The sequence below is a fragment of the Dermochelys coriacea genome, chromosome 2 (genome assembly GCF_009764565.3).
Source record: "Dermochelys coriacea isolate rDerCor1 chromosome 2, rDerCor1.pri.v4, whole genome shotgun sequence".
NCBI lineage: Eukaryota > Metazoa > Chordata > Testudines > Dermochelyidae > Dermochelys > Dermochelys coriacea.
The window spans coordinates 225,878,289-225,899,709 of record NC_050069.1 but is presented as its reverse complement, the minus strand read 5'-3'; the positions used below and the strand labels follow the sequence as shown (position 1 = coordinate 225,899,709).

Here is a 21,421-nt window from a genome sequence, read left to right as displayed (position 1 = left end):
GCTACCTGGAGCATCTTTCCTCCAAATAGTTCAGACAATAATTTTATATCATTAGTAATGGGTGTACTAATCTTAATTCTTTTACTTTTGTCAAACATGTTTCTATTTTTGTTACATAGTGATGAAATAGTATCTAATGGATGTAGACATGAGTAGTCTAAAACAAGTGTGTAATTTCATATAGGATCAGTTAATTAGGACAGTTTCCCTAACACCCTCATAATAGTAATGTAGGAATTATATTTTGAAATAACTTTTGCAACAGTATTCTAAAATCAAACCAAAAGTTTTTCAATTTGATCAGTTTCGAGTCTCAGAAGATAAGCATATTGTTCTCTGTGCCATGGCATTCCTGCCATCATTTGGCTGTGAAAGTTGTATCTGTTTTGTTTTCTAAAATTGGGATGTAAAAATTATTGCATCAGAATTTTCCATGAGGCGGAATTTACACTGTTAAGAGTGTTTGGCATTATATCTTTCCATTCCTATGAAAAAATTTGAAAAAATTCCCCAAACTATATTCGTGTTGTCTCTATTGGCAAGTTCTGTGCTCAAAAAGGGTTAATATATAGAAAACATAATTTCAAGAAAAATATAAATTGAGAAAACAGGATTAATGTATATATTTACAGTTAACATATTAATTTCAAAATCATAAGAATCTGAAGTAGTGTAAAAATAGGTTTATCCCTGTTAATGAGACCTCTGGTAAAAATAAATGAATTTTTGCATTGTTTACACATTTTTCTGTAGTATCTAATATAAATTGGGCCCCATTTCCCAACCACTCACCAGATAATGTTTCTCTACTTGGGAATAACAAGCATATCAGGTGATGTGGCCCCTGATTTCTGCTAATTTAGTTACATGTAATTGGTAACAGAAACAGAGGAGTAAGAGAGTTTCTTAATGTTGCAAGAAGTTTCTTAATAATTTATTCAATATTCTGTGTATGAACATTAAAAAATAAGCCGTTTTACCTTTAATGGCAGCCCAAAAGAAAAGAATTTGAAAAGATGAATAATAGAAATAACATGACATGTTCAACATAATCAATATGAGAAACTAACATCTAAATAAAATAATTACAAGCAAAGCAGATACTTAAGTAATTTTCCTCAATTAATACTATACATACAAATCGGCATACTTTTTAAAAGGAGTGGTAGAAACCTGACTGTTTTAAACCTGTTTGAACACACTCTCTTAGAGCTCTGATGTGGAATTTGAATCCTGTTGAGCAAGCTTCATATCTGGGCGTATTAATTCAAATTCCACCTGCCAGCGTACCTAATTTAGCCACTCCCTCTGTCCTGAATTCTTTATCAGGGAAGATATTGACAGGAAACTTTTACTCAGTGAGACGGGACATTATTTGATTAACTGAATTCAAAACAGCTCTTCCTGTTGATTTAACTCAAGGAACAAGAAAAAGGGCAAATATCTTCATATGTAAATTTCTTGTTGATGCTCCAGTGGAGATTAAAAGTGTGGACAGTTGCTGCCAGGTTCTGCTGATTGCTTGCTTGCTGTAGCATACCTGCTTTTGATACCGAAAGTATACTTTCTTGCTTTGGTAATTACCTCCCTCCTGTTACCATTTTTCTGTTTCTGAAGGATTCAGATTGCACTTTAATGTGAAATATATTATAGAGAAGGTTTTTCTTTAATGGTATTGGAAAAATGGCAAAGCTCAGTTATCCAGCTGGTTTCTGCAAATGTTGATTCCTTTTATTGCTTGATATTTACCTGGGACCTTCCTGCACTTTTTGATTACTCATGTGAATGTGAAATGATTGTTCCTACACTGTCACTAGCACTACTGTGCCATTTCCTCAGAGTGTCAAAAATGTAAGATGTTTTATTGCAAATTTCTACAATTAAAATAGCCAGTGCAAAATAGCTACGTGACGGAGGAGAAGAGAGCAACAGCAACATCTTTTGGAATGGATTCTTACCGCACATACTGGGCATCTAACTTATTTAATCACTTGCGATCAGAAGGCCAAGAAGATACCTATGAGGTTGAATCTCGTGTGCCTTTACCAAATCCTTTTCCTTTCACTGAACACTTGGATGAAAATAACTCTGTAGTTGTAAATACTTCAATTTTTCACTACAGGCACAAAAAAAATGGGCATATATTAAAAGTTGTCTCTAAAATCTCCTTGCCTACACCTCCATATTCAGTAAGTATGACATTATTTAAGGAAGTTCAACTTTTTAATCTTTGCAACTAAAAGAAAGTGTGTTTGGAAATAAATTAAACATATATCTCTTGAACATAGAACCCATTGTTTTTAATCGTGTTTGACTGTCCATTTTTTAATTTAATGATTTAACAGGAAGTGATAAGTCTTAATTATAAAATTATTAGGGCTACAAACTGTAACTGTATTGCGTGTTAAGTTTTTTTATGAAAAGATAAAAAGATTGAGTATTTCATGTGTTCTTATGCATGTATTTTAGTAGTGCTTATTACTTAGAAAAGTAACAAAGAGATTTACTATGAGTTTTGATTCTTTTATGTGTGTGATGTGGAAATGCCGTGCAATGTAATAAAACCACTCCTGTAGGTTTCATTTTCTAAGCTGTAATATACATATCTTAAATTTAAGAACACTAGTAAATTTTAAATGGCATAATTCTAGTGGTTTTATGAAAAGGATATTGTCAACTTAAAAAACACATTTCTGTCTGATTTTTTTCCTTATGCTTATTACCAGTAACACCTAACTTCTTTACAATTTAAAGGGATTAGAGAGAAAAAATCTTTTATTTTTCAGTTTTAATGTGTGCATTTGACAGCTCTTTCGTTAAGGGCTTGTCTAAACTAGGAAAGTTAATCCAAATTAACTAAAGGTGTGAATTAAAAATTGATTGGTTAAACAGCATTAAATCCCTGTTTAGAGACATTCATTCAAAATTAAACTGGCTTTATTTCAGTTTAGTTTAATTCAATTTGGAAATTAGTTAATTCGAATTTCCTGAATATCTCCTTGTAGATAAGCCCTAAGTCAGTTTCACTGTTTACTCTGTATAGCAAGTTTGTTGTTTAGTTTCCCCTTTTGTTTGCGTGAGTCTTTCATACAGCAACCTAGGATATAAAAACTTAAAATAATATAATGGTGCTTGTAAAACCACAACAAATTAGTAGAGTGATTCCTGGGTACCTCTAGTACCTGTCCCTTCTTTTAAATTTTATTTTTGAATAAATTTTGTTTCAAATTTTGTTGATGTCCCTTTAAAGTCAGTACAAGCTATAGAACCATGCACCCTTTCAAAGCCTTGCACTGCTTTCAAAGGATAGTTTAAATTCATTAATGTTAAAAGAAATATTAGTGATTAGATGTTGTCTAGTTAGAAGTTTAATTCTGAACAGCCATTTTTATCGATAAGTAGACAAATTGGTGTGAAATTGTTATAAAATTTTCCCAACTCATTTTTCAAAAATAGTAAAGTCTTCAGTTTTAGTAAGACAGTTTAGTTTGAGCAATTCAGTATCTTTAATTTTACTAGCTGGAGTAAATGAAAAATGAAACAGCTCTTATTTTTGAAGCATTTGGTGAAGTAGCCCTATTTCACAGAACAGACTTGCAAAACACAGAAGCAACCATACTTATAGAAAAATGCCAAGACTTACGATATAAAAACAAGGGTGTGAGTTCTTTACTTTTCTGAAGTTAAGCAAGCATTTGTTGTCATTCTGTAACTTGAGGATCATGAAAAGACATGAATTAAAAAGCCATTACAACGTTAATAAGGAACTGTTGAAACAAATATTGCTTTACTGTCTCATTAATTGAAAAAATTAATATTCTCAACATTCACATTTTCCTAGTCTGCCTACTTACACATATGTATGGAAGAAGAAAGGAATGCTGCTCACCTAAAAATTTGTTCAGAAATGCTATAGATTTTGTATGGTGCTTCTTAAGCATACTAAGGATGTGGTTAGTGACAGTATACTCCTACACATATTAAATGCAAAACCCATTCTGTTTAAATAAAGGTTAGTCTGGTATAAACTGACATAAACCAGGAAGTTTCAAGTTTTGGCACATAGATATGGATTCAGTCATGTGACTCATACTATACACTGTGTTGAACATTTGTCTGTATTTGCTTAGATCTTCTTATTGTGTGGGACTTCGTATTTCAGTGCATATGCATTGAACATCTGATCCAATATCCATTGAAGTTAATTTATGTCCTTTTATCAGGCAATCATCCAAAACGGCTAATAATTTTACATGAAAGACAGGATATGTCTACACAGCCAAGAAAAACCTGCAGCTGGCCCATGGCAGCCAACTCAGGCTCGAGGGGCTTGAACTGTGGGACTGTTTCATTGCTGTGTGACCTCTTGTCTTGGGCTGGAGCCCGAGCCGTGGAACCCTCCAACCTCACAGGGTCATAGAGCCTGGGCTCCAGTCCAAGCCCAGAAGTCTGCACAGCAATGAAACAGCCTCAGAGCCCAAGCCCAAATCGACTGGCATGGGCCAACCGCAGGTTTTTCTTTGCTATGTAGACATACCCTTAGAGTAGGTGTTTTTATTTAAAATTCTCATGAATGTCTAATATTTGTAACTTTCTCTTGCTGTAGCTGGAACATGCTAAAGTTTCACAGACAGAACTTATGCGAGAATCCTTCAAAAAGCAGCAGGAGGCCACTGAATTTTTCAAATGCCAGGAAGAATTGCAAGAGCGACTCAGTGAAGAGGTCAAAGCCAGAGAGCAGCTGGCATTGGAGCTCAGCAAAGCAGAGGGTGAGCATTTCCCATTGATATGTTGCTGAATTTGAAAACAGAGACATATTCGTTCATTTTTTATAGTACATGGCCAAATTTTATATCTACAATAATTTTATTTCTTTTCTATTTAGAAATCTACTTTTATAAAATTGCTAAACACATTGCAAATTAGATCAATTTATTTGCCATTGAACATTTTAGATCACTATCAAATTTTGGATAGTTTTGGTTAAATTATCCTTTTTTCCCCAACAGTATAGGTAGGAAGTATAACTAGAAAGAAAAAGAAAACAATTGAAAGTAAGAAGCCTGGAAATAAAATGAAACAAAAACACAGCCATAGTGTGATACATAAGGAGAGACAAAGAAAGAAGGGAAGAAAAGGCATATAAACTAACTTCATGCATTGTCAGGAAGGTTAAGGAGGAAGGGATCCTCATAGTTCACCCCTCCCCCAATTTCTCTTCTATCCCTTCCCTAGCCCATGGTTTTTCCTTGCCAAGGATAAATACACTGTTTCCTCAGTGCTTCTAGCCCGTAGTGGCCTGAGAAACCAAGAGACTGAGTATTAGAACTCTCAAAAAGAAAAGGAGTACTTGTGGCACCTTAGAGACTAACAAATTTATTTGAGCATAAGCTTTCGTGAGCTACAGCTCACTTCATTGGATGCATTCATCGGATGCATTCAGCTGTAGCTAACAAAAGCTTATGCTCTAATAAATTTGTTAGTCTCTAAGGTGCCACAAGTACTCCTTTTCTTTTTGAGAGTTCTAATAATCTAGAAGGGAAACCTGAAAATTGAGCCCTACACACAAATATGTAATGAATGCCTTTCACTAGATTATGGGTGCTAAAAAATTCTTTGTAGCACCCATGACATTTGGTGACTTGTTTTAGGTATGCTGCCAGGTATTGTTCTCTACAAAGGAAACAGAGAAAAATGCAGTGTCTGGGTTGTGGGGGAAGCAACTTATCTGACCTACTATAAACCAGTTTCATGCAACTGCAAAGGTTTGCATTGTCTGTGATGTCCTGGAATAATGCATTCTGGGACATTGACTGATTAGTCAATTCTGGGACATTGACTGACAGAACTGATTAGCAGATTTCACAGGTCCTGTAAAAATTTCTTTTATCTAAATTAGCTTTAATAAATTGTATGTTTTTCCAATTTTTGTATAATAATTGGAATAAATATCATTAACCTACATCAAATGATCAGTTTATGTGATCCTGCAAGGTTGGAGTTTCACAGCATTAATAAAGCCATATCTATATTTACACTATGTCATGAGAGGTTATGCTTCTGAAACCTGCTAAGGCAATTGATGCTAAATGGAAACTACTGCTATTGATGCAAAGCCACCTGTTCTTTCAATACAATATACTGAAAATGGTATGTATCAAATATGTTTTAATAGTAGAGTTAATTTAAAAAGGAAATGCGGAGTGCAAGTTGCTTTAAAGTCTTAATTTTCTTATACAGTCATACAAGGGCGAAAAGATGCAGACAGACAGTTCCTACCATTAGAAATTGATCTTAGTAAAATGTTCGCAGTTGTGAGCTCTTAAAGTAGCCTCAGTAAAGAAGAACAAATTCTGTAAATCTTGCTTTAAAATAGCCCAGTTGTAGCCATTGACAAGAATCAGTCTTATACATTCTAGGTTTTACTTCTGTATTTTGAATAATTTAAAGTATAGGTTATCTATCAGGTTAAAGACCACTGCAAACTAAATTACAGTAACTTTGAATAAAATAAAGTATACCATTCTTCAGTGCTGTCCCAGGTTTTATAACAGCTTGGGTATGTATTATTGTCCTAAGAAAAAAGTGTCTTGTTCCATTTTGTATAGGCAAGACCTAACAAGCATCAGTTTAGTTTCACATGAATGTAATAAAAGGTAGAATTTCTGCTCATTATTTTTGTTTGTACTTAGAGTGGCTTACTTTAATGAGTAAAATGTGCTTTTTATTCCTGATAGCACTGGAGTACCACTACAGCTAAAAGAGGGAGAGCTGGATTCTGTTCTTGAATAATAACATATTTCTGTGATGAAGGTCCAATCAGTTCCACCTATTCAGATTTACAAATGGAAGTTACACAGTTGTCACTGAGAAGTTAATTTGAAGATAATGGGTTTGCAAAGATGTAACTGAAAGCAGAATTTGTCCTGGAAAACCTTTATTACTAGTGGTAACATGTCAGATGCAGAGAAGCCAGCTTAACACTCTGTGCCGCACCTGTAAGGGTATGTCTAACACTGCAGTTGGGAGCGTGCTTCACGGTCCAGGTAGACACCTGGTATTTTATAACTCTCATTAATTAATCAAGCCTGTTTAAATTTTTCATCCTTTGGTATGAAACTCTAGAATTAGTAAATTTCCAAATTATGCACTCTTTTTTTGCTGTATTTTCTTTAAATAAAACACTACACAAAGGTGCAGCAAAAATTTGATGTAAAATCTACCTTTCTGCTCATTGGAGTGAGTGGTGTAATGCTCCCTGATAAGATAAAGCATATTATGGTATCTGACTAGGATTTTTTGGGTAGGTCCCAGGAGAGTGTAATCTACACTCATTATAGAACTGATAGGTATTTAATCATTTCTGAGATGAAAGATGTTTGTCAATCCACTGAGCCTTGCCAATGCTGGCTTTATAGAGAACTTTCTTCTTATTTTAGACAGTATCCAATTCTGCAGCAGCAGAGAATTTTGAAGGTAAAAAAGAAATGCTAGATTTCAAAAGTAAAATAAATAATAATAATAAATAATAACCAAAACACATGCAAAAAGTAGATTAAAAGAACAAATCTGTTCTTCTCAGCTCTATATATTTTGCCCAGATCCAGCAATGACTTTTCGCTTGATGGCTTTGCTAAATTGGTATCTGATTTATTAGTCTTATAGGGAAAAGGTGAGTGAGGTAATACCTTTTATTGGACTAACTTCTACTAGTGAGGGAGACAAGCTTTTGAGCTTACACAGAGCTCTTTACTAGTACTATTGTAGTTTGTATCATAAATCTTTATACAAGGTCTCCAGCTTTCTCTAAGAGGTAGTAACTTGTACATATGCATCCTGGTCTAATTTTGTGGCTCCAAATCAATATTAGTGGAACACTCTGGTTTAAAAACTGGCAATTACAGGCCAATAAGTCTACCTTCAGTGCCAGTCGAATCAGTGGAACAATAATAAAGAACAGAATTATCAGAAACATAGATGTACATGATATGTTGGGGAAGAGTCAACATAGCTTTTGTAAAGGGAAGGCATGCCTCACCAATCTACTAAAATTCTTTGAGGGCAGCAACAAGCATGTGGACAAGGGTGATGAGTATAGTGTACTTGGATTTACAGAAAGCCTTTGACAAGGTCCCTCACCAAAGACTCTTAAGCAAAGTAAGTGGGCATGGGATAAGAGGAAAGGTCCTCTCATGGATCAGTATCTGATTGAAAGGTAAGAAACAAACAGTAGAAATAAATGGTCACTTTTCACAGTGAAAGAGGTAAATAACAGGTTCCCCCAAGGATCTGTACTGGGACCAGTGCTGCTCCACATATTCATAAATAATCTGGAAAAGGTGATAAACAGTTAGGTCGCAATATTTGCAGATGATACAAAATTAGCCAAGATAGTTGAGTCCAAAGCAGACTGCAAAGAGTTATAAAAGAATCTCACAAAACTGGGTGACTGAGCAACAAAATGGCTGATGAAATTCAATATTGATAAGTGCCTTGAAGACTGCATGCAGTTCTGGTTGCCTCATCTCAAAAAAGATATATTAGAATTGGAAAAGGTACAGAAAAGAACAACAAAAATATTTAGGGATATGGAACAGCAGCCATACAAAGATAGATTAAAGACTGGGAGTGTTCATCTCAGAAAAGAGATGTCTAAGAGGGGATATGGCAGAGGCCCATAAAATCATGAATGATGTGGAAAAAGTGAATAGGGAAGTGTTGTTTACCCCTTCACATAATACAAGAAGCAGAGGTCACCCGATGAAATTAATAGGCAGCATGTTTAAAATAAACATAAGGAAGTACTTCTTCACACAATGCACAGTCAACCTACGGACCTCGTTGCCAAGTGATGTTGTGAAGGCCTAAAGTATAACTGGGTTCAAAAAAGAATTAGATAAGTTTATGGAGTATAGCTCCATCAATTACTATTAGCCAAGATGATCAGGGATGAACCCTCCCTTCCCCTATGGTTTTGGCATCCCTAAACCTCTTACAGCGAGAACCTGGGACTGGATGATGGGGGATGGTGACTCAGTAGTTGCCCTGTTCTTTTTATCCCTTTGAAATATCTGGCCATTGTTGGAAAAGACAGCATATTGGGCTAGATGGACTATTGGCCGTTCTTATGTAAAAGTATTTTCTTGAACATTAACAAATTTGAAGTGAACGATCCTGTCTCAACTCTGCCACCTTGTACCTAAACATCTTCCACTGGCAGGAGATCAACGTCAGTTGTTACATGAAAGCAACTAAAGTTTTAATTGTATAAGAATTACAACAGCATATTTATTACTATAGTATGAAATTGTATCTCTTCTTCTGACCTACAGTGCATCCAGAGGGAGATTACAGACCAGCAGTGTTAAAACATGTCTGTACTAGTTGCGGATCTGGACTCACCAATTTTGTGTCTGTTGCGTTATTAGTATGTCTGATGCTTTACAGGCAAATAAAATGACACGGCAACTGTCCTTAGGTATTTATATCTCAATTGTACTAAGATAATGAAAATGACACCAGGGCAGTGGTAAGAAGTAGAGAGCAAGAAAGACAATGATAAACAATGGAAAGGTAATACTTCTCTTGGGACATTGGTTGTTTTTTTTCTTCTGCAGCAAACAGATTATATTATTATTATTATTTTTTTTACCGTAGCACCTAGGAGACCTACTCGCAGTGCTCCCTCTAATTTTTTACGTCCATGTGTGGAATGAATTTTGTTATGTGCACCAATATGGAGATGATGTGTGGTGGGGGTGGGGCCAAGGGGTTCGGAGTATGGGAGGGTGCTCAGGGCTGGGGCAGAGGGTTGGGGTGCGGGGGGTGAGGGCTCCTGCTGAGGGTGCAGGCTCTGAGTTGGGGCCAGGGATGAGAAGTTCAGGGCTCAGGGCTGGGGCAGAGGGTTGCGGTGTGGGGGGGTTAAGGGCTGTGGGGTGGGGCCAGAGATGAGGGGTTTGGGGTGCAAGCTGCCCCAGGGAGAGAAGATTCCCCCCATCCCTCACTCGCTGCCTCAGCTCTGGGCCAGGGGAGGGGCACCTCTCCCTGGTTGCAGCAGCTCCGGCAGGGCTGGGCTGGGCTGGGCTGGGCTGGGGGAGGGACACCTCTCCCCACCTGTATGGCCCTTGATAGCCTACTGTGCAGCCACGCAGCTTAGAGGGAACTTAGCTCATAGCTCAGGACCCCATTGTGCTAGGTGCTGTACAAACAGAACAAAATGATCATTCCTGTTCCAAACACTTTGTTTTACATATTCTATATGCCCTTAAATGCCTAATTTGTCAAGTATTCTTATTCAGAACATTCTAAAGGAGTGGTTATGGTTAAATTTATAACTTGCAATTATGGTACAGTACATAAATGTCTATATGTAAAGTGAACTTACTGAAGCTTGTATAGCAATTTGTTGCATAGGTGCATCATGTGCTAATCTTGGAATTTATAAATCAATAACTTGTACATTTGGAAAAATTTTCAGTTTTACAAATCTGAACCAGTGTGATTTGTGGGAGCTATTCTTTAAACTGGGAGTTAATCCGAAAAATGAACAATCTTTTGGCAATCTAATTAATTATTAGTAAACCAGGCATCTAAACCTAATGAAAAAATTGTGTAAAAGCATCTCTTGACAGAATGAGAACATTATTTTTACAATATCTACTTTAAAAAGGTAACTGTAAGAACTCTGCTTAATGCACATTAAAAATAAAACTCTTCTGGACAGGGATTGGGTGTATGTATGTGCTTGATACAGGACTCTAGTACTGTGGGGCCCTGGTCCTGATAGGGACTTCTGGGTGTTAGTCCTATAAATATCTAATAATGATATACAGAGGGATTATGTCATCCCTGACTAAAAGGCAGCCATGTTGGGTCTTAAATAAAGGAACTCGGTTGGTACACAGTGTATCATTACACATCAGTTTAGCACAAGAAGTGGAGCTGTATAGGAAATATAGCAGTAATAGAATGGAATTGTTGAAGTTGGAATTCAGGTAGGAGACTTGTCTCGTGAAAAGTGTCAGGTGCCAAAATTGCTACTGAAGGGACTGATCCTATTTTCATTTAAGGATAGCATGGATGGGACCTCAATTTTAAGTATCTTCTGAAAAATGGCACCTCTGGTAGCACATCACTCCCAAATACCATGTTGTGGCACTGGTTCTGAATTGGTTCAGAATGCAGCAGTGCTCAGTTTTGTTCCACAGGGCCTTTCCAGCAGTGTGTAGAATGAAAATATTAGACATCCAAACATATTAGATGCCACATGGAAAGTGAGGGATTATGAATTTAGGAAGGGAAGTGATTCATCCAGGTTATCTCATTAGCAAAGAGGTCTACTGAATGAACCAGTGCGAGAGGCTGCTGTTGTAGACATTTTAAAATAAAGGCATACATGATTTTTGTCAGAAGCTTCAAGATTAATTTCCATTGAACTCTGAGCCCAGAGCTAGCTACAGTGAGTAAGGAAGAAATGATTCACCTCAACACCTTATTCTGTTGTGAGACGTATGGAAATACAGTTTTAGAGTCCTCTGGTTTATGCCTTATATAAAGGTGGTGATGGAAGACTTAATAAAGAATTGTTCATTGACTCTCTCTGTTCTCCTTAAATCACAACAAGGGGCAGGGACTCTTCTCATGAGAATATAAAAGAACTTGATACTTTCCTATTCCATATACCCTTGTCTCTTTTCTCTCTCATCCTTATATTTTCTATGCTGTTCCCAACCCTGGGAGTGCCCTACCAACCACCTGGGTGACAGGCATCCATCCTCTCTTCTTCCAGATCCCTCCTCAATATGAATTTCTTAGATTTTTCACATAAATAAGGTTTTGAAAGGTCAAGCCTAAAGAAGGAAAATTACAGATAACAAATAAGACACATAGTGTATTTATCTAGTGGTATTCTACCAGCAGTAAGATTCCTCACTCAGCAGTGCTCAAACGTACAATTGTATAAGACCATAAAGTTCAAAAAAGAACTAGATAAATTCATGGAGGATAGGTCCATCAATGGCTATTAGCCAGGATGGGCAGGAATGGTGTCCCTAGCCTCTGTTTGCCAGAAGCTGGGAACGAGCGACAGGGGATGGATCACTTGATGATTACCTGTTCTATTCATTCCCTCTGGGGCACCTGACACTGGCCACTGTCAGAAGACAGGATACTGGGCTAGATGCACCTTTTGTCTGATCCAGTAGGGTCATTCTTATGTTCTTATGAATGTTGCCTCAAAAGGTGGCTAGGACGGATAGGCAGGACAAAAGTATGTTTTGATGAAGAATTTGAAATAGGAGCAGGTGAATGTTTTCCATACTAAGAAAAATGTGCTCCAGTCTCACTCACTTCATTGGAAGTCTCTCCTGAGTATGAATTTACTCACATGAACAAGGCTTTTCAGGACTAGATTTTAGGACTGTAGACCTGGTTGGGGGAACTTGTCTACACAGTGTTCCTTAGAGCATGGAACATGTTGTCAGCACCCAACAATTGTCACGGTAACATTGTGGTAATACTAATCTGACCCTTAGGTTTCTAGAATTTTTTTATGTTGCCTCAAATTCTGGAAATTCTGCCATAGCACTGAAATTGCAGTTCGAAAGTTGCCATACTAAATTAACCTAATATTTCTGTTCAACAGGCCTCATTGATGGTTATGCAGATGAAAGAGCATTTCTGGAAAAACAAATTCTGGAAAAAACAGATATAATAGACCATCTTGAGCAAGAGCTACTATGTACAGGTAACAAATTGCAGGAACTAGAGGCTGAACGACAGCAGATCCAAGAAGAAAAGGAGCTACTCTCCAGACAGAAGGATGCCATGAAAGCAGATGCAAGACCAGTAGAGCAGCGTATGTATTCTACACAATCTTTCTATGAGGTTCTCTCATATTTTCCTACTCCATCTTGAAGGCTTGACTAACTTTTCTTTTTTAGTATTGTTCATAGAACAATGCAATAAGGCCAACAGTTTCATACATTTGACCACAAAAATTAATATTTAGGCAACTAAACTAAACAAAAAGTAGCCTGATTTTCAGAAGTGTGAGCAAACACAGCTGCCAATAAAGTCAGTGAGAAATGTCCTTGCTCAGCACCTCTAAAAATTAGGCCACTTTTAGGTGACCACATTTGGACTTAGCTGCTGACTTTAGACACACAACTTTAAAAATGTTGGCCTAACTCAGTTCCTTCCTAGTACAGTTAGATCTGTTACCACTGTTCGCACAAGAAACTCTACTTAAGTACACATGATTGAAGTAGTCACACAAGTTCACACATGATTAGACACCTGAGAAAGGTGTGTTCTTCCCTCACCAAATGCCTCTTTCAGGGACGTATTATTAGGAAAGAATGTAACAAAGATGATGTCACAGATCCAGTTGAGCTCCCTCTGCATGGTGGCATAGCAGACTCTATTAAAGGGAAATCCAGCACCTGGATCCCCAGTTATTTTAAGCCTCCGGAGTCTGAACAGGGGCCAGGCACTGTTCCAATCTTGGGGTCTCTAGGTACGCTCTCGGACTGCAGACCCTCACCTAACACTTCCTTCAGAGAGCCATGACCACATGGCCCAGCTGCCTAGCACCTGGAACCAGTGCTAACTCCTCAGATTCCCCCTGTAGCTTAAACACGTCATCACCAAAATCCCCTCAAAAGTGTGAGCCTTCTGGGTTGCAGTTTGACTTTCTCCAGGGAAATGTGGTTGTTGTAGTATGCAACGCATGCACATACTTTGCACAGATTTTTAACAAATTATTGTTCTGGACTTAATCACACAAGTTATATTCAGATCCATACAAAATAAGTAACACTACACAGTAGAACCTCAGAGTTACAAACACCTCAGGAATGGAGGTTGTTCCTAACTCTGAAACGTTTGTAACTGAACAACACGTTATAGTTCGTTCAAAAGTTTACAACTGAATATTTACTTCATTCAGCTTAGAAACTTTATGATGCAGAAGAAAAATGCTGCTTTTAACCATCTTAATTTAAATGAAACAAGCACAGAAACAGTTTCCTTACCTTGTCAAAAACGTTTTTAAAACTTTCCCTTTATTTTTTGTACTAGTTTACATTTAACACAGTACTGTAACTGTATTTGCCTTAGTGTGTGTGTGTGTCTGTCTCTCTGCTGCTGCCTGGTTGTGTACTTTCAGTTCCATATGAGGTGTATGGTTGACCAGTCAGTTTATAACTTGGTGTTCGTAATGCTGAGGTTCTACTGTATGTGTTTTCCCTCACTTTTGCTCACCCTTCCTTTGGGGGTCTTTGGGGAAATCCTCTGAGCTGAGGTAGACAGGGTCCTCCTCCCCCTGTTGCCTTATCTCTTTCTCTTAGCTCCCCTCATCTTAAGCTTGTGAAAATGGCTAAAAAGAGAGCACATAGAACAGCTCCTGCTGTTTATAACCTTCCAGTCCTCTGTCAGGTGACTCCCTAGTCAACCTCAAGAGGTGACCACAGAGTCCTATCAGATGATTTAATTGCTAAGCAGTCTCGTCCTCCCCCCAGCCCCGCCTCGCTAAGCAGTTCTTCTGGATAGGAGCTATCTTATTGTCTAGGATGTTTGCATTTGAATAGAGGACCATACCAATTTAATGAGCCTCTATTGTCAGCCTTTCAGAGTAGCAGCAGTGTTAGTCTGTATTCGCAGAAAGAAAAGGAGTACTTGTGGCACCTTAGAGACTAACAAATTTATTTGAGCATAAGCTTTCGTGAGCTACAGCTGAATGCATCCAATGAAGTGAGCTGTAACTCACGAAAGCTTATGCTCAAATAAATTTGTTAGTCTCTAAGGTGCCACAAGTACTCCTTTTCTTATTGTCAGCCTGTATCACTACATCTTGGTATTTCAGTAAAATATGGAGGTAACAAGACAACAGAGAAATTAAAGAAGTCCATATCTAAAATGGAATCTGTAGTCTGACACAAATACATATAAAGGGCCCCTACTAACAAGTAGAATTCACAAACCGTACAAACACATTCCTAAATTGTCAGATATAGCAGGACAAGAAAAAGCTGCTATCTGCATGTAACCAGCAATACCCACTGAGTTGTCCAAAAGGAAGAGAAGTACTCTGGAAAAAAATATTTTGTGGCTTTTGACAGTGAAGGGACTCTTCTGTTAAATAGCACATAGATACAAACCTCCCAGTTGGTTTAATCTAGTTAACTGTTTACTCAACAAAAGTTTAACTTCATAAAGTAAATAAACGCATTTTTAATCCTTCCTTCAACAAGGAACTAAATGTCTGTGAATCAATATTTGTTGAGGAGAAAAAATTAGACAATGGTATTTAAACAGTGCTATCTTGATCATTCCTATGCTATAAATGGCTTGTGAAATGTTAGCATTTTATATAATGTCTGGGAGGTTTGATAATTGGAATAGTAAATTATCTTCAAGATTTTTTGCACATTTATTCAAAACATTGTTAAAGCTTTATTGTTAAATTATAGGTTATAATCCCATTGTATATTTGCAATCTGAAGTATCCATGCTTACGTAATGAACAATTTACTAATAGTAGTCTGTTCATTCTTGTGCTACAATAGAGGAATCCTTGTGTAAAATTTGGTTGGTTTGTGTACATTAAAAAATCACTTGAAAATACAAGGTTTTTTTCATGTGCACTTTAAACTTGTGGATGAAAAATACACATCTATGTTATACTTCCTAGAATAACCAAGCATATTCCTTAAGTTATCACAATAACTATGTCTTTAAACACAGCATTGTCTTCAGCTTCATTTTCTCTTACAAAATTGAATAATGAGAAAACTGTAGCTGGCATGTGAATTACTTTGCTTCTTGTTTTTTGTTGTTGTTTTTTCTGTTCTCCTAGGCATAATAGATGCTGCAGTCGATGCAGCTTCCCAAGCAGGTGTGTTTGTATATTGCATGGCTGATCTTTAATTGGGTGGCAGACTTACACCTGTTTATTATTTATTAATCAAGAACTTTTGAGCTTTCAGCTTACTGTAACACTTACTGGCCTTCAGCTTTGATGTTATATTTCACACTCACCATTTTTCTTTTTAATAACAAAATTTCTTATAATTTCTAAGCACAATGTATTAACAGATTTAATAAGCAGATTCATTAATAACCATCATCTTATTCACATATGAATTTTAAGATTTCATGCTGTATTGGAAGGGGTTTTTAATAGTCTTTTGGTTACTGTTAACTTGTAAATATAATTAACATAATGTATAATGTACAATATATTGGTTTATATTGACATGTAATGTTTACCTAACAAAACAAGAATTGGTTAAAATTTATGTAAGATGATGGTATCCAAAGGATCTCAGTTGTGTAGCAAAAGAAAATTGTATATATCTGGTGGTTTTCTTTTCATATACCTAAGTATCAATCATGTTTGTGAAGATTCTCCAACGATAATTGCACTTTATAGATCCCTAGTCTTCGGTCTTACCTCAAGGGATGGATAAGGCTAAGTGATATGACTCTTTGAAGTACATGCTTTTAATGTCTTATCAGAGTGGTTCTAAGCTTTATTATATATGCTTCCCAGTCCTCTCCTGAGGACACCAAACCAAAAACTGGGGATCTATACAGGCCTTCTGAAAACTCCAATTACAAGTAAGTAATTTCCCTCTCTATATCACCTCACCAGGTCAAGTTCTGCAGTATTTCCCTTCACATGTTGTATATACATCATGTGAAAAAAATAAATTTGGAATGGATTAAACTGCTACAGGATGAGAAGATGGTTGGGTTTTCCATGCCTTGTTATAAAGCTATGCACCTTCCTCAGTTGTAAACAGAACTGATGCATTTCCTGTATTGTACTATTTGTACAACATCTTTAGCTTAATATGGACAATAAAGTGACATGATAAAGCTGTGCTATTAATAATCTTGTAAAGAAGATGATAGCATTTTAGCCATTTCGTCTGGGATTTATATGGGTTTTGTGGTATCGTGATAATTTTTTAATAGAAAATACCACATTTAAAAAAAAATTAATAAAACCCAAACCTGTTCACATCCTTTATTTGGGTATAGCATGGATATGCAGTCTTGGGGAGTGGTTTTGCAGTGATAATATAATTAGCTATGCATATCTAAAAGTAATATGGTTTCTTTATTTAAAAACAGAATTACTGGAGGAGACAGAAAAGCTAATGAAGGAAAAAATAGAAGTACAGCGTCAAGCTGAAAAAGAGTACGATGACCTCCAAAAACAAGTGAAAGCCCTGGAAACAGATGTGGAGGAGCAGGTCAACCGATTTATAGAGCTAGAGCAAGAAAAAAATGCAGAACTAACAGATCTAAGACAGCAAAACCAGGCTTTGGAGAAGCAGCTTGAGAAAACAAGAAAATTTCTAGATGTAAGTATTGAGAAAGCAAAAGACAGAAGATGTTTGTTTATGCTGTCAGGTGGGCCATACAGATGCAGAGATTTCTCTGAACTGCAAGAAATGTTATTTCTTTAAGACTTTGAACTAAAATGAAAAAATAGATATGACTGGACTTGCAGAGTCGTGTCAAGTCTAGAGATGCCAGTAACACTGCTTTAAAAGTAGAGTGTCAAGTTGAGATCTCTAAATTTAGAATATTCTCAATGTATTTTGAGGTATAATTTGGTTGCAAAATTTAATTTTTTACATTTTTTATTTAATATTTCTAAACTTACAAATCTAAAAGTCTCTAAAATGAGTAAGAAAAAATGAATGTTTAGAATTGGCTTTGTGTATGGCAAAGTATACTGTGTTTTCCAGTATAAAAGTTCAGGATGGGATTTTCAAAGGAGCCTAAGAGAGTTAAATATTACACTCCTATTGAACTTCAGGAGAGTGGGTGGCTCTCTTAGGCTCCTTTGAAAATTCCATCCTTTTAGTGGTTTGGACTACATGTAAATTTCCCTGACAACCTCTCATACCACACTCTACTGGAGTCGCATTCCATCTGTCTCATCCCCCTACAGCAGTTGCAGGTGAATCCTTCCTTTCTTCCAGGTTGCATGTCTTACTTGACCAGTCATTATGCACACTATCTGATCTTTCCCTGTTTGCAGCTGCAGCTACCCTTCCTTCCACTCACCATGCCTGACCTTCCCCTGCTACCAGGCTGCCACTGGAGTGCCCCCCTGCAAGCTTCTATTCAAACTCCACCCCAGCTTGTATTATTACATCTGCTCTCTCTTTCTGCAATCATTCATGCAGTTTTTGCACCAGCAGAGTAGGTGTGGTAGCAATCTGCAGATTCTGACGTGGCAGGAAGTCTCCTGCAGAGGATCATGCACCAAAAACTACTTTAAAAGTTAACTATAAGTTTAGACCACTGGTAATGATGATCATTCATACTAGGAGAAATTCACTGGGATGCAGTGGATCAACACAGTACCCTCCAGATCACTTCAGTTCTGTGGTAAAGCTGTGCCAGGAAGTCTACATGCCACTGGATCTGCAACAGTATGGATCCAGTGTCAAAATCAGTGCACAGGGAACACAGAGTAGCAATGGCTGCCATTGTAGTCCGTGGCTGGAAAAGCAGCCTGGAGGAGCTGCACTGAAGTCCTATCTCCTGCTTGTGGGTTGGAGGTGATGAATTCCACCCTGTTACAATTAATTCTCTGCTCAAGCCCAGTTATTCCAGTTTTGTGTAGGGAGGGATGAATTTCATTTGTAATTAATATAACAGCTAGAATATTTTGTGATGCCACCTCTGCATTATTTACTACGAAGCAGTGTGAACTGGAATACCTGTCTAGAAATATTTTATCACTTAGATGAATTTGCATTATTTCATTTTGTGCTGTTCTGATGTTGTTGTTACAATTAAAATTAGTGTTTTTTCTATAGCTAGGTTCAAAATGAACGTGTGACAAATCCATCACTATAAATTTAACACAACTTTTGTTAATCAACAATGTGTGTTTAAGAGCGACATAGCACTCAGCTAGAATGCAAATAAACTCTTTATAGATACATTAGAATTCTGGTCTTTCTCCTGCAGAAGAATACACCTGGGTTCATTAAATCAGCAATTCATGGAGGTTAATGTTATGTCTCACTATATTTGACTTTTGTGAAAATTAAAGACACATATTATTGTGCTAATGTGGTATTAAAAAAGAGAGAGAGAATAAATGTTCTTTGCTGCTGTGTCTTAGACATTTGATTGTTTGTTTTTCATTTAGCAGACAAACTTAATCTTACTTTTACAAACTGACAGTTGGGGAAGAACTGCAGCCCATGTTACAAATGTTGCAGTGTTTTATATATGAATATTTAGAAATTATTTCACAAATGTCACAAAATGTATCTCAAATAATCTGATTTTATCAAGACAAAATTGATATGCAAAATTCAGATAATGTATTCTTGGAATCTGTTTTTTGTAGTTGGTGCCAAACTAATATTAGTAAAAGTATTCAAACTTCAACACTTGAATTTATATTTGTACTAAATATATTAAAGAAAAAGGAAAGTTAAAAACATCAAAATAATAGGATTCTGACTGGCTGTTGCCGAAGAAATAATACACGCTGATGCAGTAGTATTGGATCCATAGGGAAATACAGTATCTTTTTGTTTTTTGACTGATCAAACAGAAACATATGAAGTACGGTGGCTATCCAATAAGTAGAGGGATTTAATAAAATAAAAATGGATCATGCTACCTAACAAAAACTGGCATATATAAAACAAACTCACAGTTTGCAGAAATGAGATGATATATGCGTAATTTGAATATAGATCTTTCTAATAATGTTTGTCCAAATAACATTGTCATAATTAAATTTCAGGAGCAAGCAATTGATAGAGAACATGAAAGAGATGTGTTCCAACAAGAGATACAGAAACTAGAGCAACAACTTAAGACTCCACAAAGGTTTCAACCTATCAATGAACACCAAACCGGAGAGGTAACTTTTTGAAGTATTATCAGCTGTGCTTAATGAATGTACGTGATAAAAGCAAATGATGGACACACTGTAAAAATATTTTTATAACATTATTTTATAATGTACATAATCTTCATCTTTTGCAAAGCAAGAAAATAAAGCAATATGGATGAAGAGTGAAAATGTTTTTGAAACAGTAAAATAATGCAGAGTTTAGCTATCTCACTAACAGAAACTTTTGAAACAACTAACGAAGATAGATCAAACTTCTTAAGAATGTATGGAAATGTTCAGTCTATTTGCCAATTTATCCAGGTTTTTATACTGGAACATGTCCTAAGTGTTGAAACTCTTGATTGTGAAGAAACCACTGTAAGTGTACATATATTCATATAGAAGATAGGCACTAATAGCTGACAATTAACTAGCATCCCACACACAGAGAGATTAATAGAGAAGTTGTCATTTTTAAGTTAGATACACATGGAAGAGCAAATAGCCTACTATTGTGTTGTCCAAAAAGTCATGATTTGTAAGGTCCTGGTTATAGGCGAAAAATCCTGTTATTGAATGTGAAAGACTAAGAGATAAAAAATGGAGGGTATTACTACATAACTTAATGTTAAATGAATTATTAGACTTGCTTTTTTAGTTGCATGGAGGGATATGTAATAATGTTATATAAACTTTCAGATACACTGCATATAGACAATGAGGAGAAGTGCCTCCATTACATGATCTTCCTATTCATTTAAAAGTTAAACAGAGTCTTCTTCTGTCTCTTGCTATAGCTGACATGTCTGTATTCTTTACACTAGCACAGTTATGAAATATTATTCTATTTTATATAAGTGCTTTGAGCAAGAAGCAATATTATATTCTTCTCTTTGCTTGCATTTTACATAACTACTGTTTTTACTTTCTGCTGTTTAATGTTGTCAGTTCTTCCACAATGGACTATCGTGGAAGAATATTGTGAAATATTCTTTTCCATTTATCTTCTCCCTCTGCGATGTCTAACTGGTTGCTTCAAACTTGGATAACACTTTTAGGTGGATGGCACCCTTCCATCTGATCTTTCTATCTTCCATCTGTCAAATTGCATTGACTCTGTTAGCTCCAGGCTAAATCATAACTTCTAAATACTTCAGATACCAAAATTCACTTCTTGAATGAAAAGCTGTGTTTGTCTCATCTCTCCCTATCACTCAGTTTAACTCAGACCTTATCTTTGTGCCTCAAGCTAGATGTTTTGCACTTGTTACTCACACATTTTCCTTATCTGTAATTCTGTTTATGTCACATCTAGACCAGTGCCACAATTGTGTTTACCTTAGACATACCTCTGCTGAAATCTTTAGTTGTGTCTTAATTACTTCCCATCTTGACTATTTTCATTACTCCCTTAATATGATGTTCCTAAGCCTTGAATGTCTCAACTTCAGGAGATTCAGAAGGCTTTATCTAGATGATGTTTTCTACTGCAGAAAATGAGGCCATATAATCTACCTCCTCTGTTACTTTTGCTGA

At 36.4% G+C, this 21,421-nt stretch overlaps 1 protein-coding gene across 21 annotated transcripts in view; it reads left to right on the top strand.

The window, feature by feature from the left end:
- AKAP9 (A-kinase anchoring protein 9) overlaps positions 1-21,421 on the top strand; it is a 232,724-nt gene that overhangs the window by 165,764 nt on the left and 45,539 nt on the right. For 12 of the 21 annotated variants that reach the window (XM_043509321.1, XM_043509325.1, XM_043509317.1 and 9 more), the window contains 6 exons: positions 1,890-2,189; positions 4,607-4,769; positions 12,644-12,856; positions 15,857-15,895; positions 17,140-17,372; positions 19,793-19,912. In XM_043509321.1, coding sequence (XP_043365256.1) covers positions 1,890-2,189; positions 4,607-4,769; positions 12,644-12,856; positions 15,857-15,895; positions 17,140-17,372; positions 19,793-19,912 — 1,068 coding nt within the window. The remainder of the gene's footprint in view (positions 1-1,889; positions 2,190-4,606; positions 4,770-12,643; positions 12,857-15,856; positions 15,896-17,139; positions 17,373-19,792; positions 19,913-21,421) is intronic. The other 9 variants (XM_043509332.1, XM_043509331.1, XM_043509327.1 and 6 more) reach the window with 3 other exon arrangements.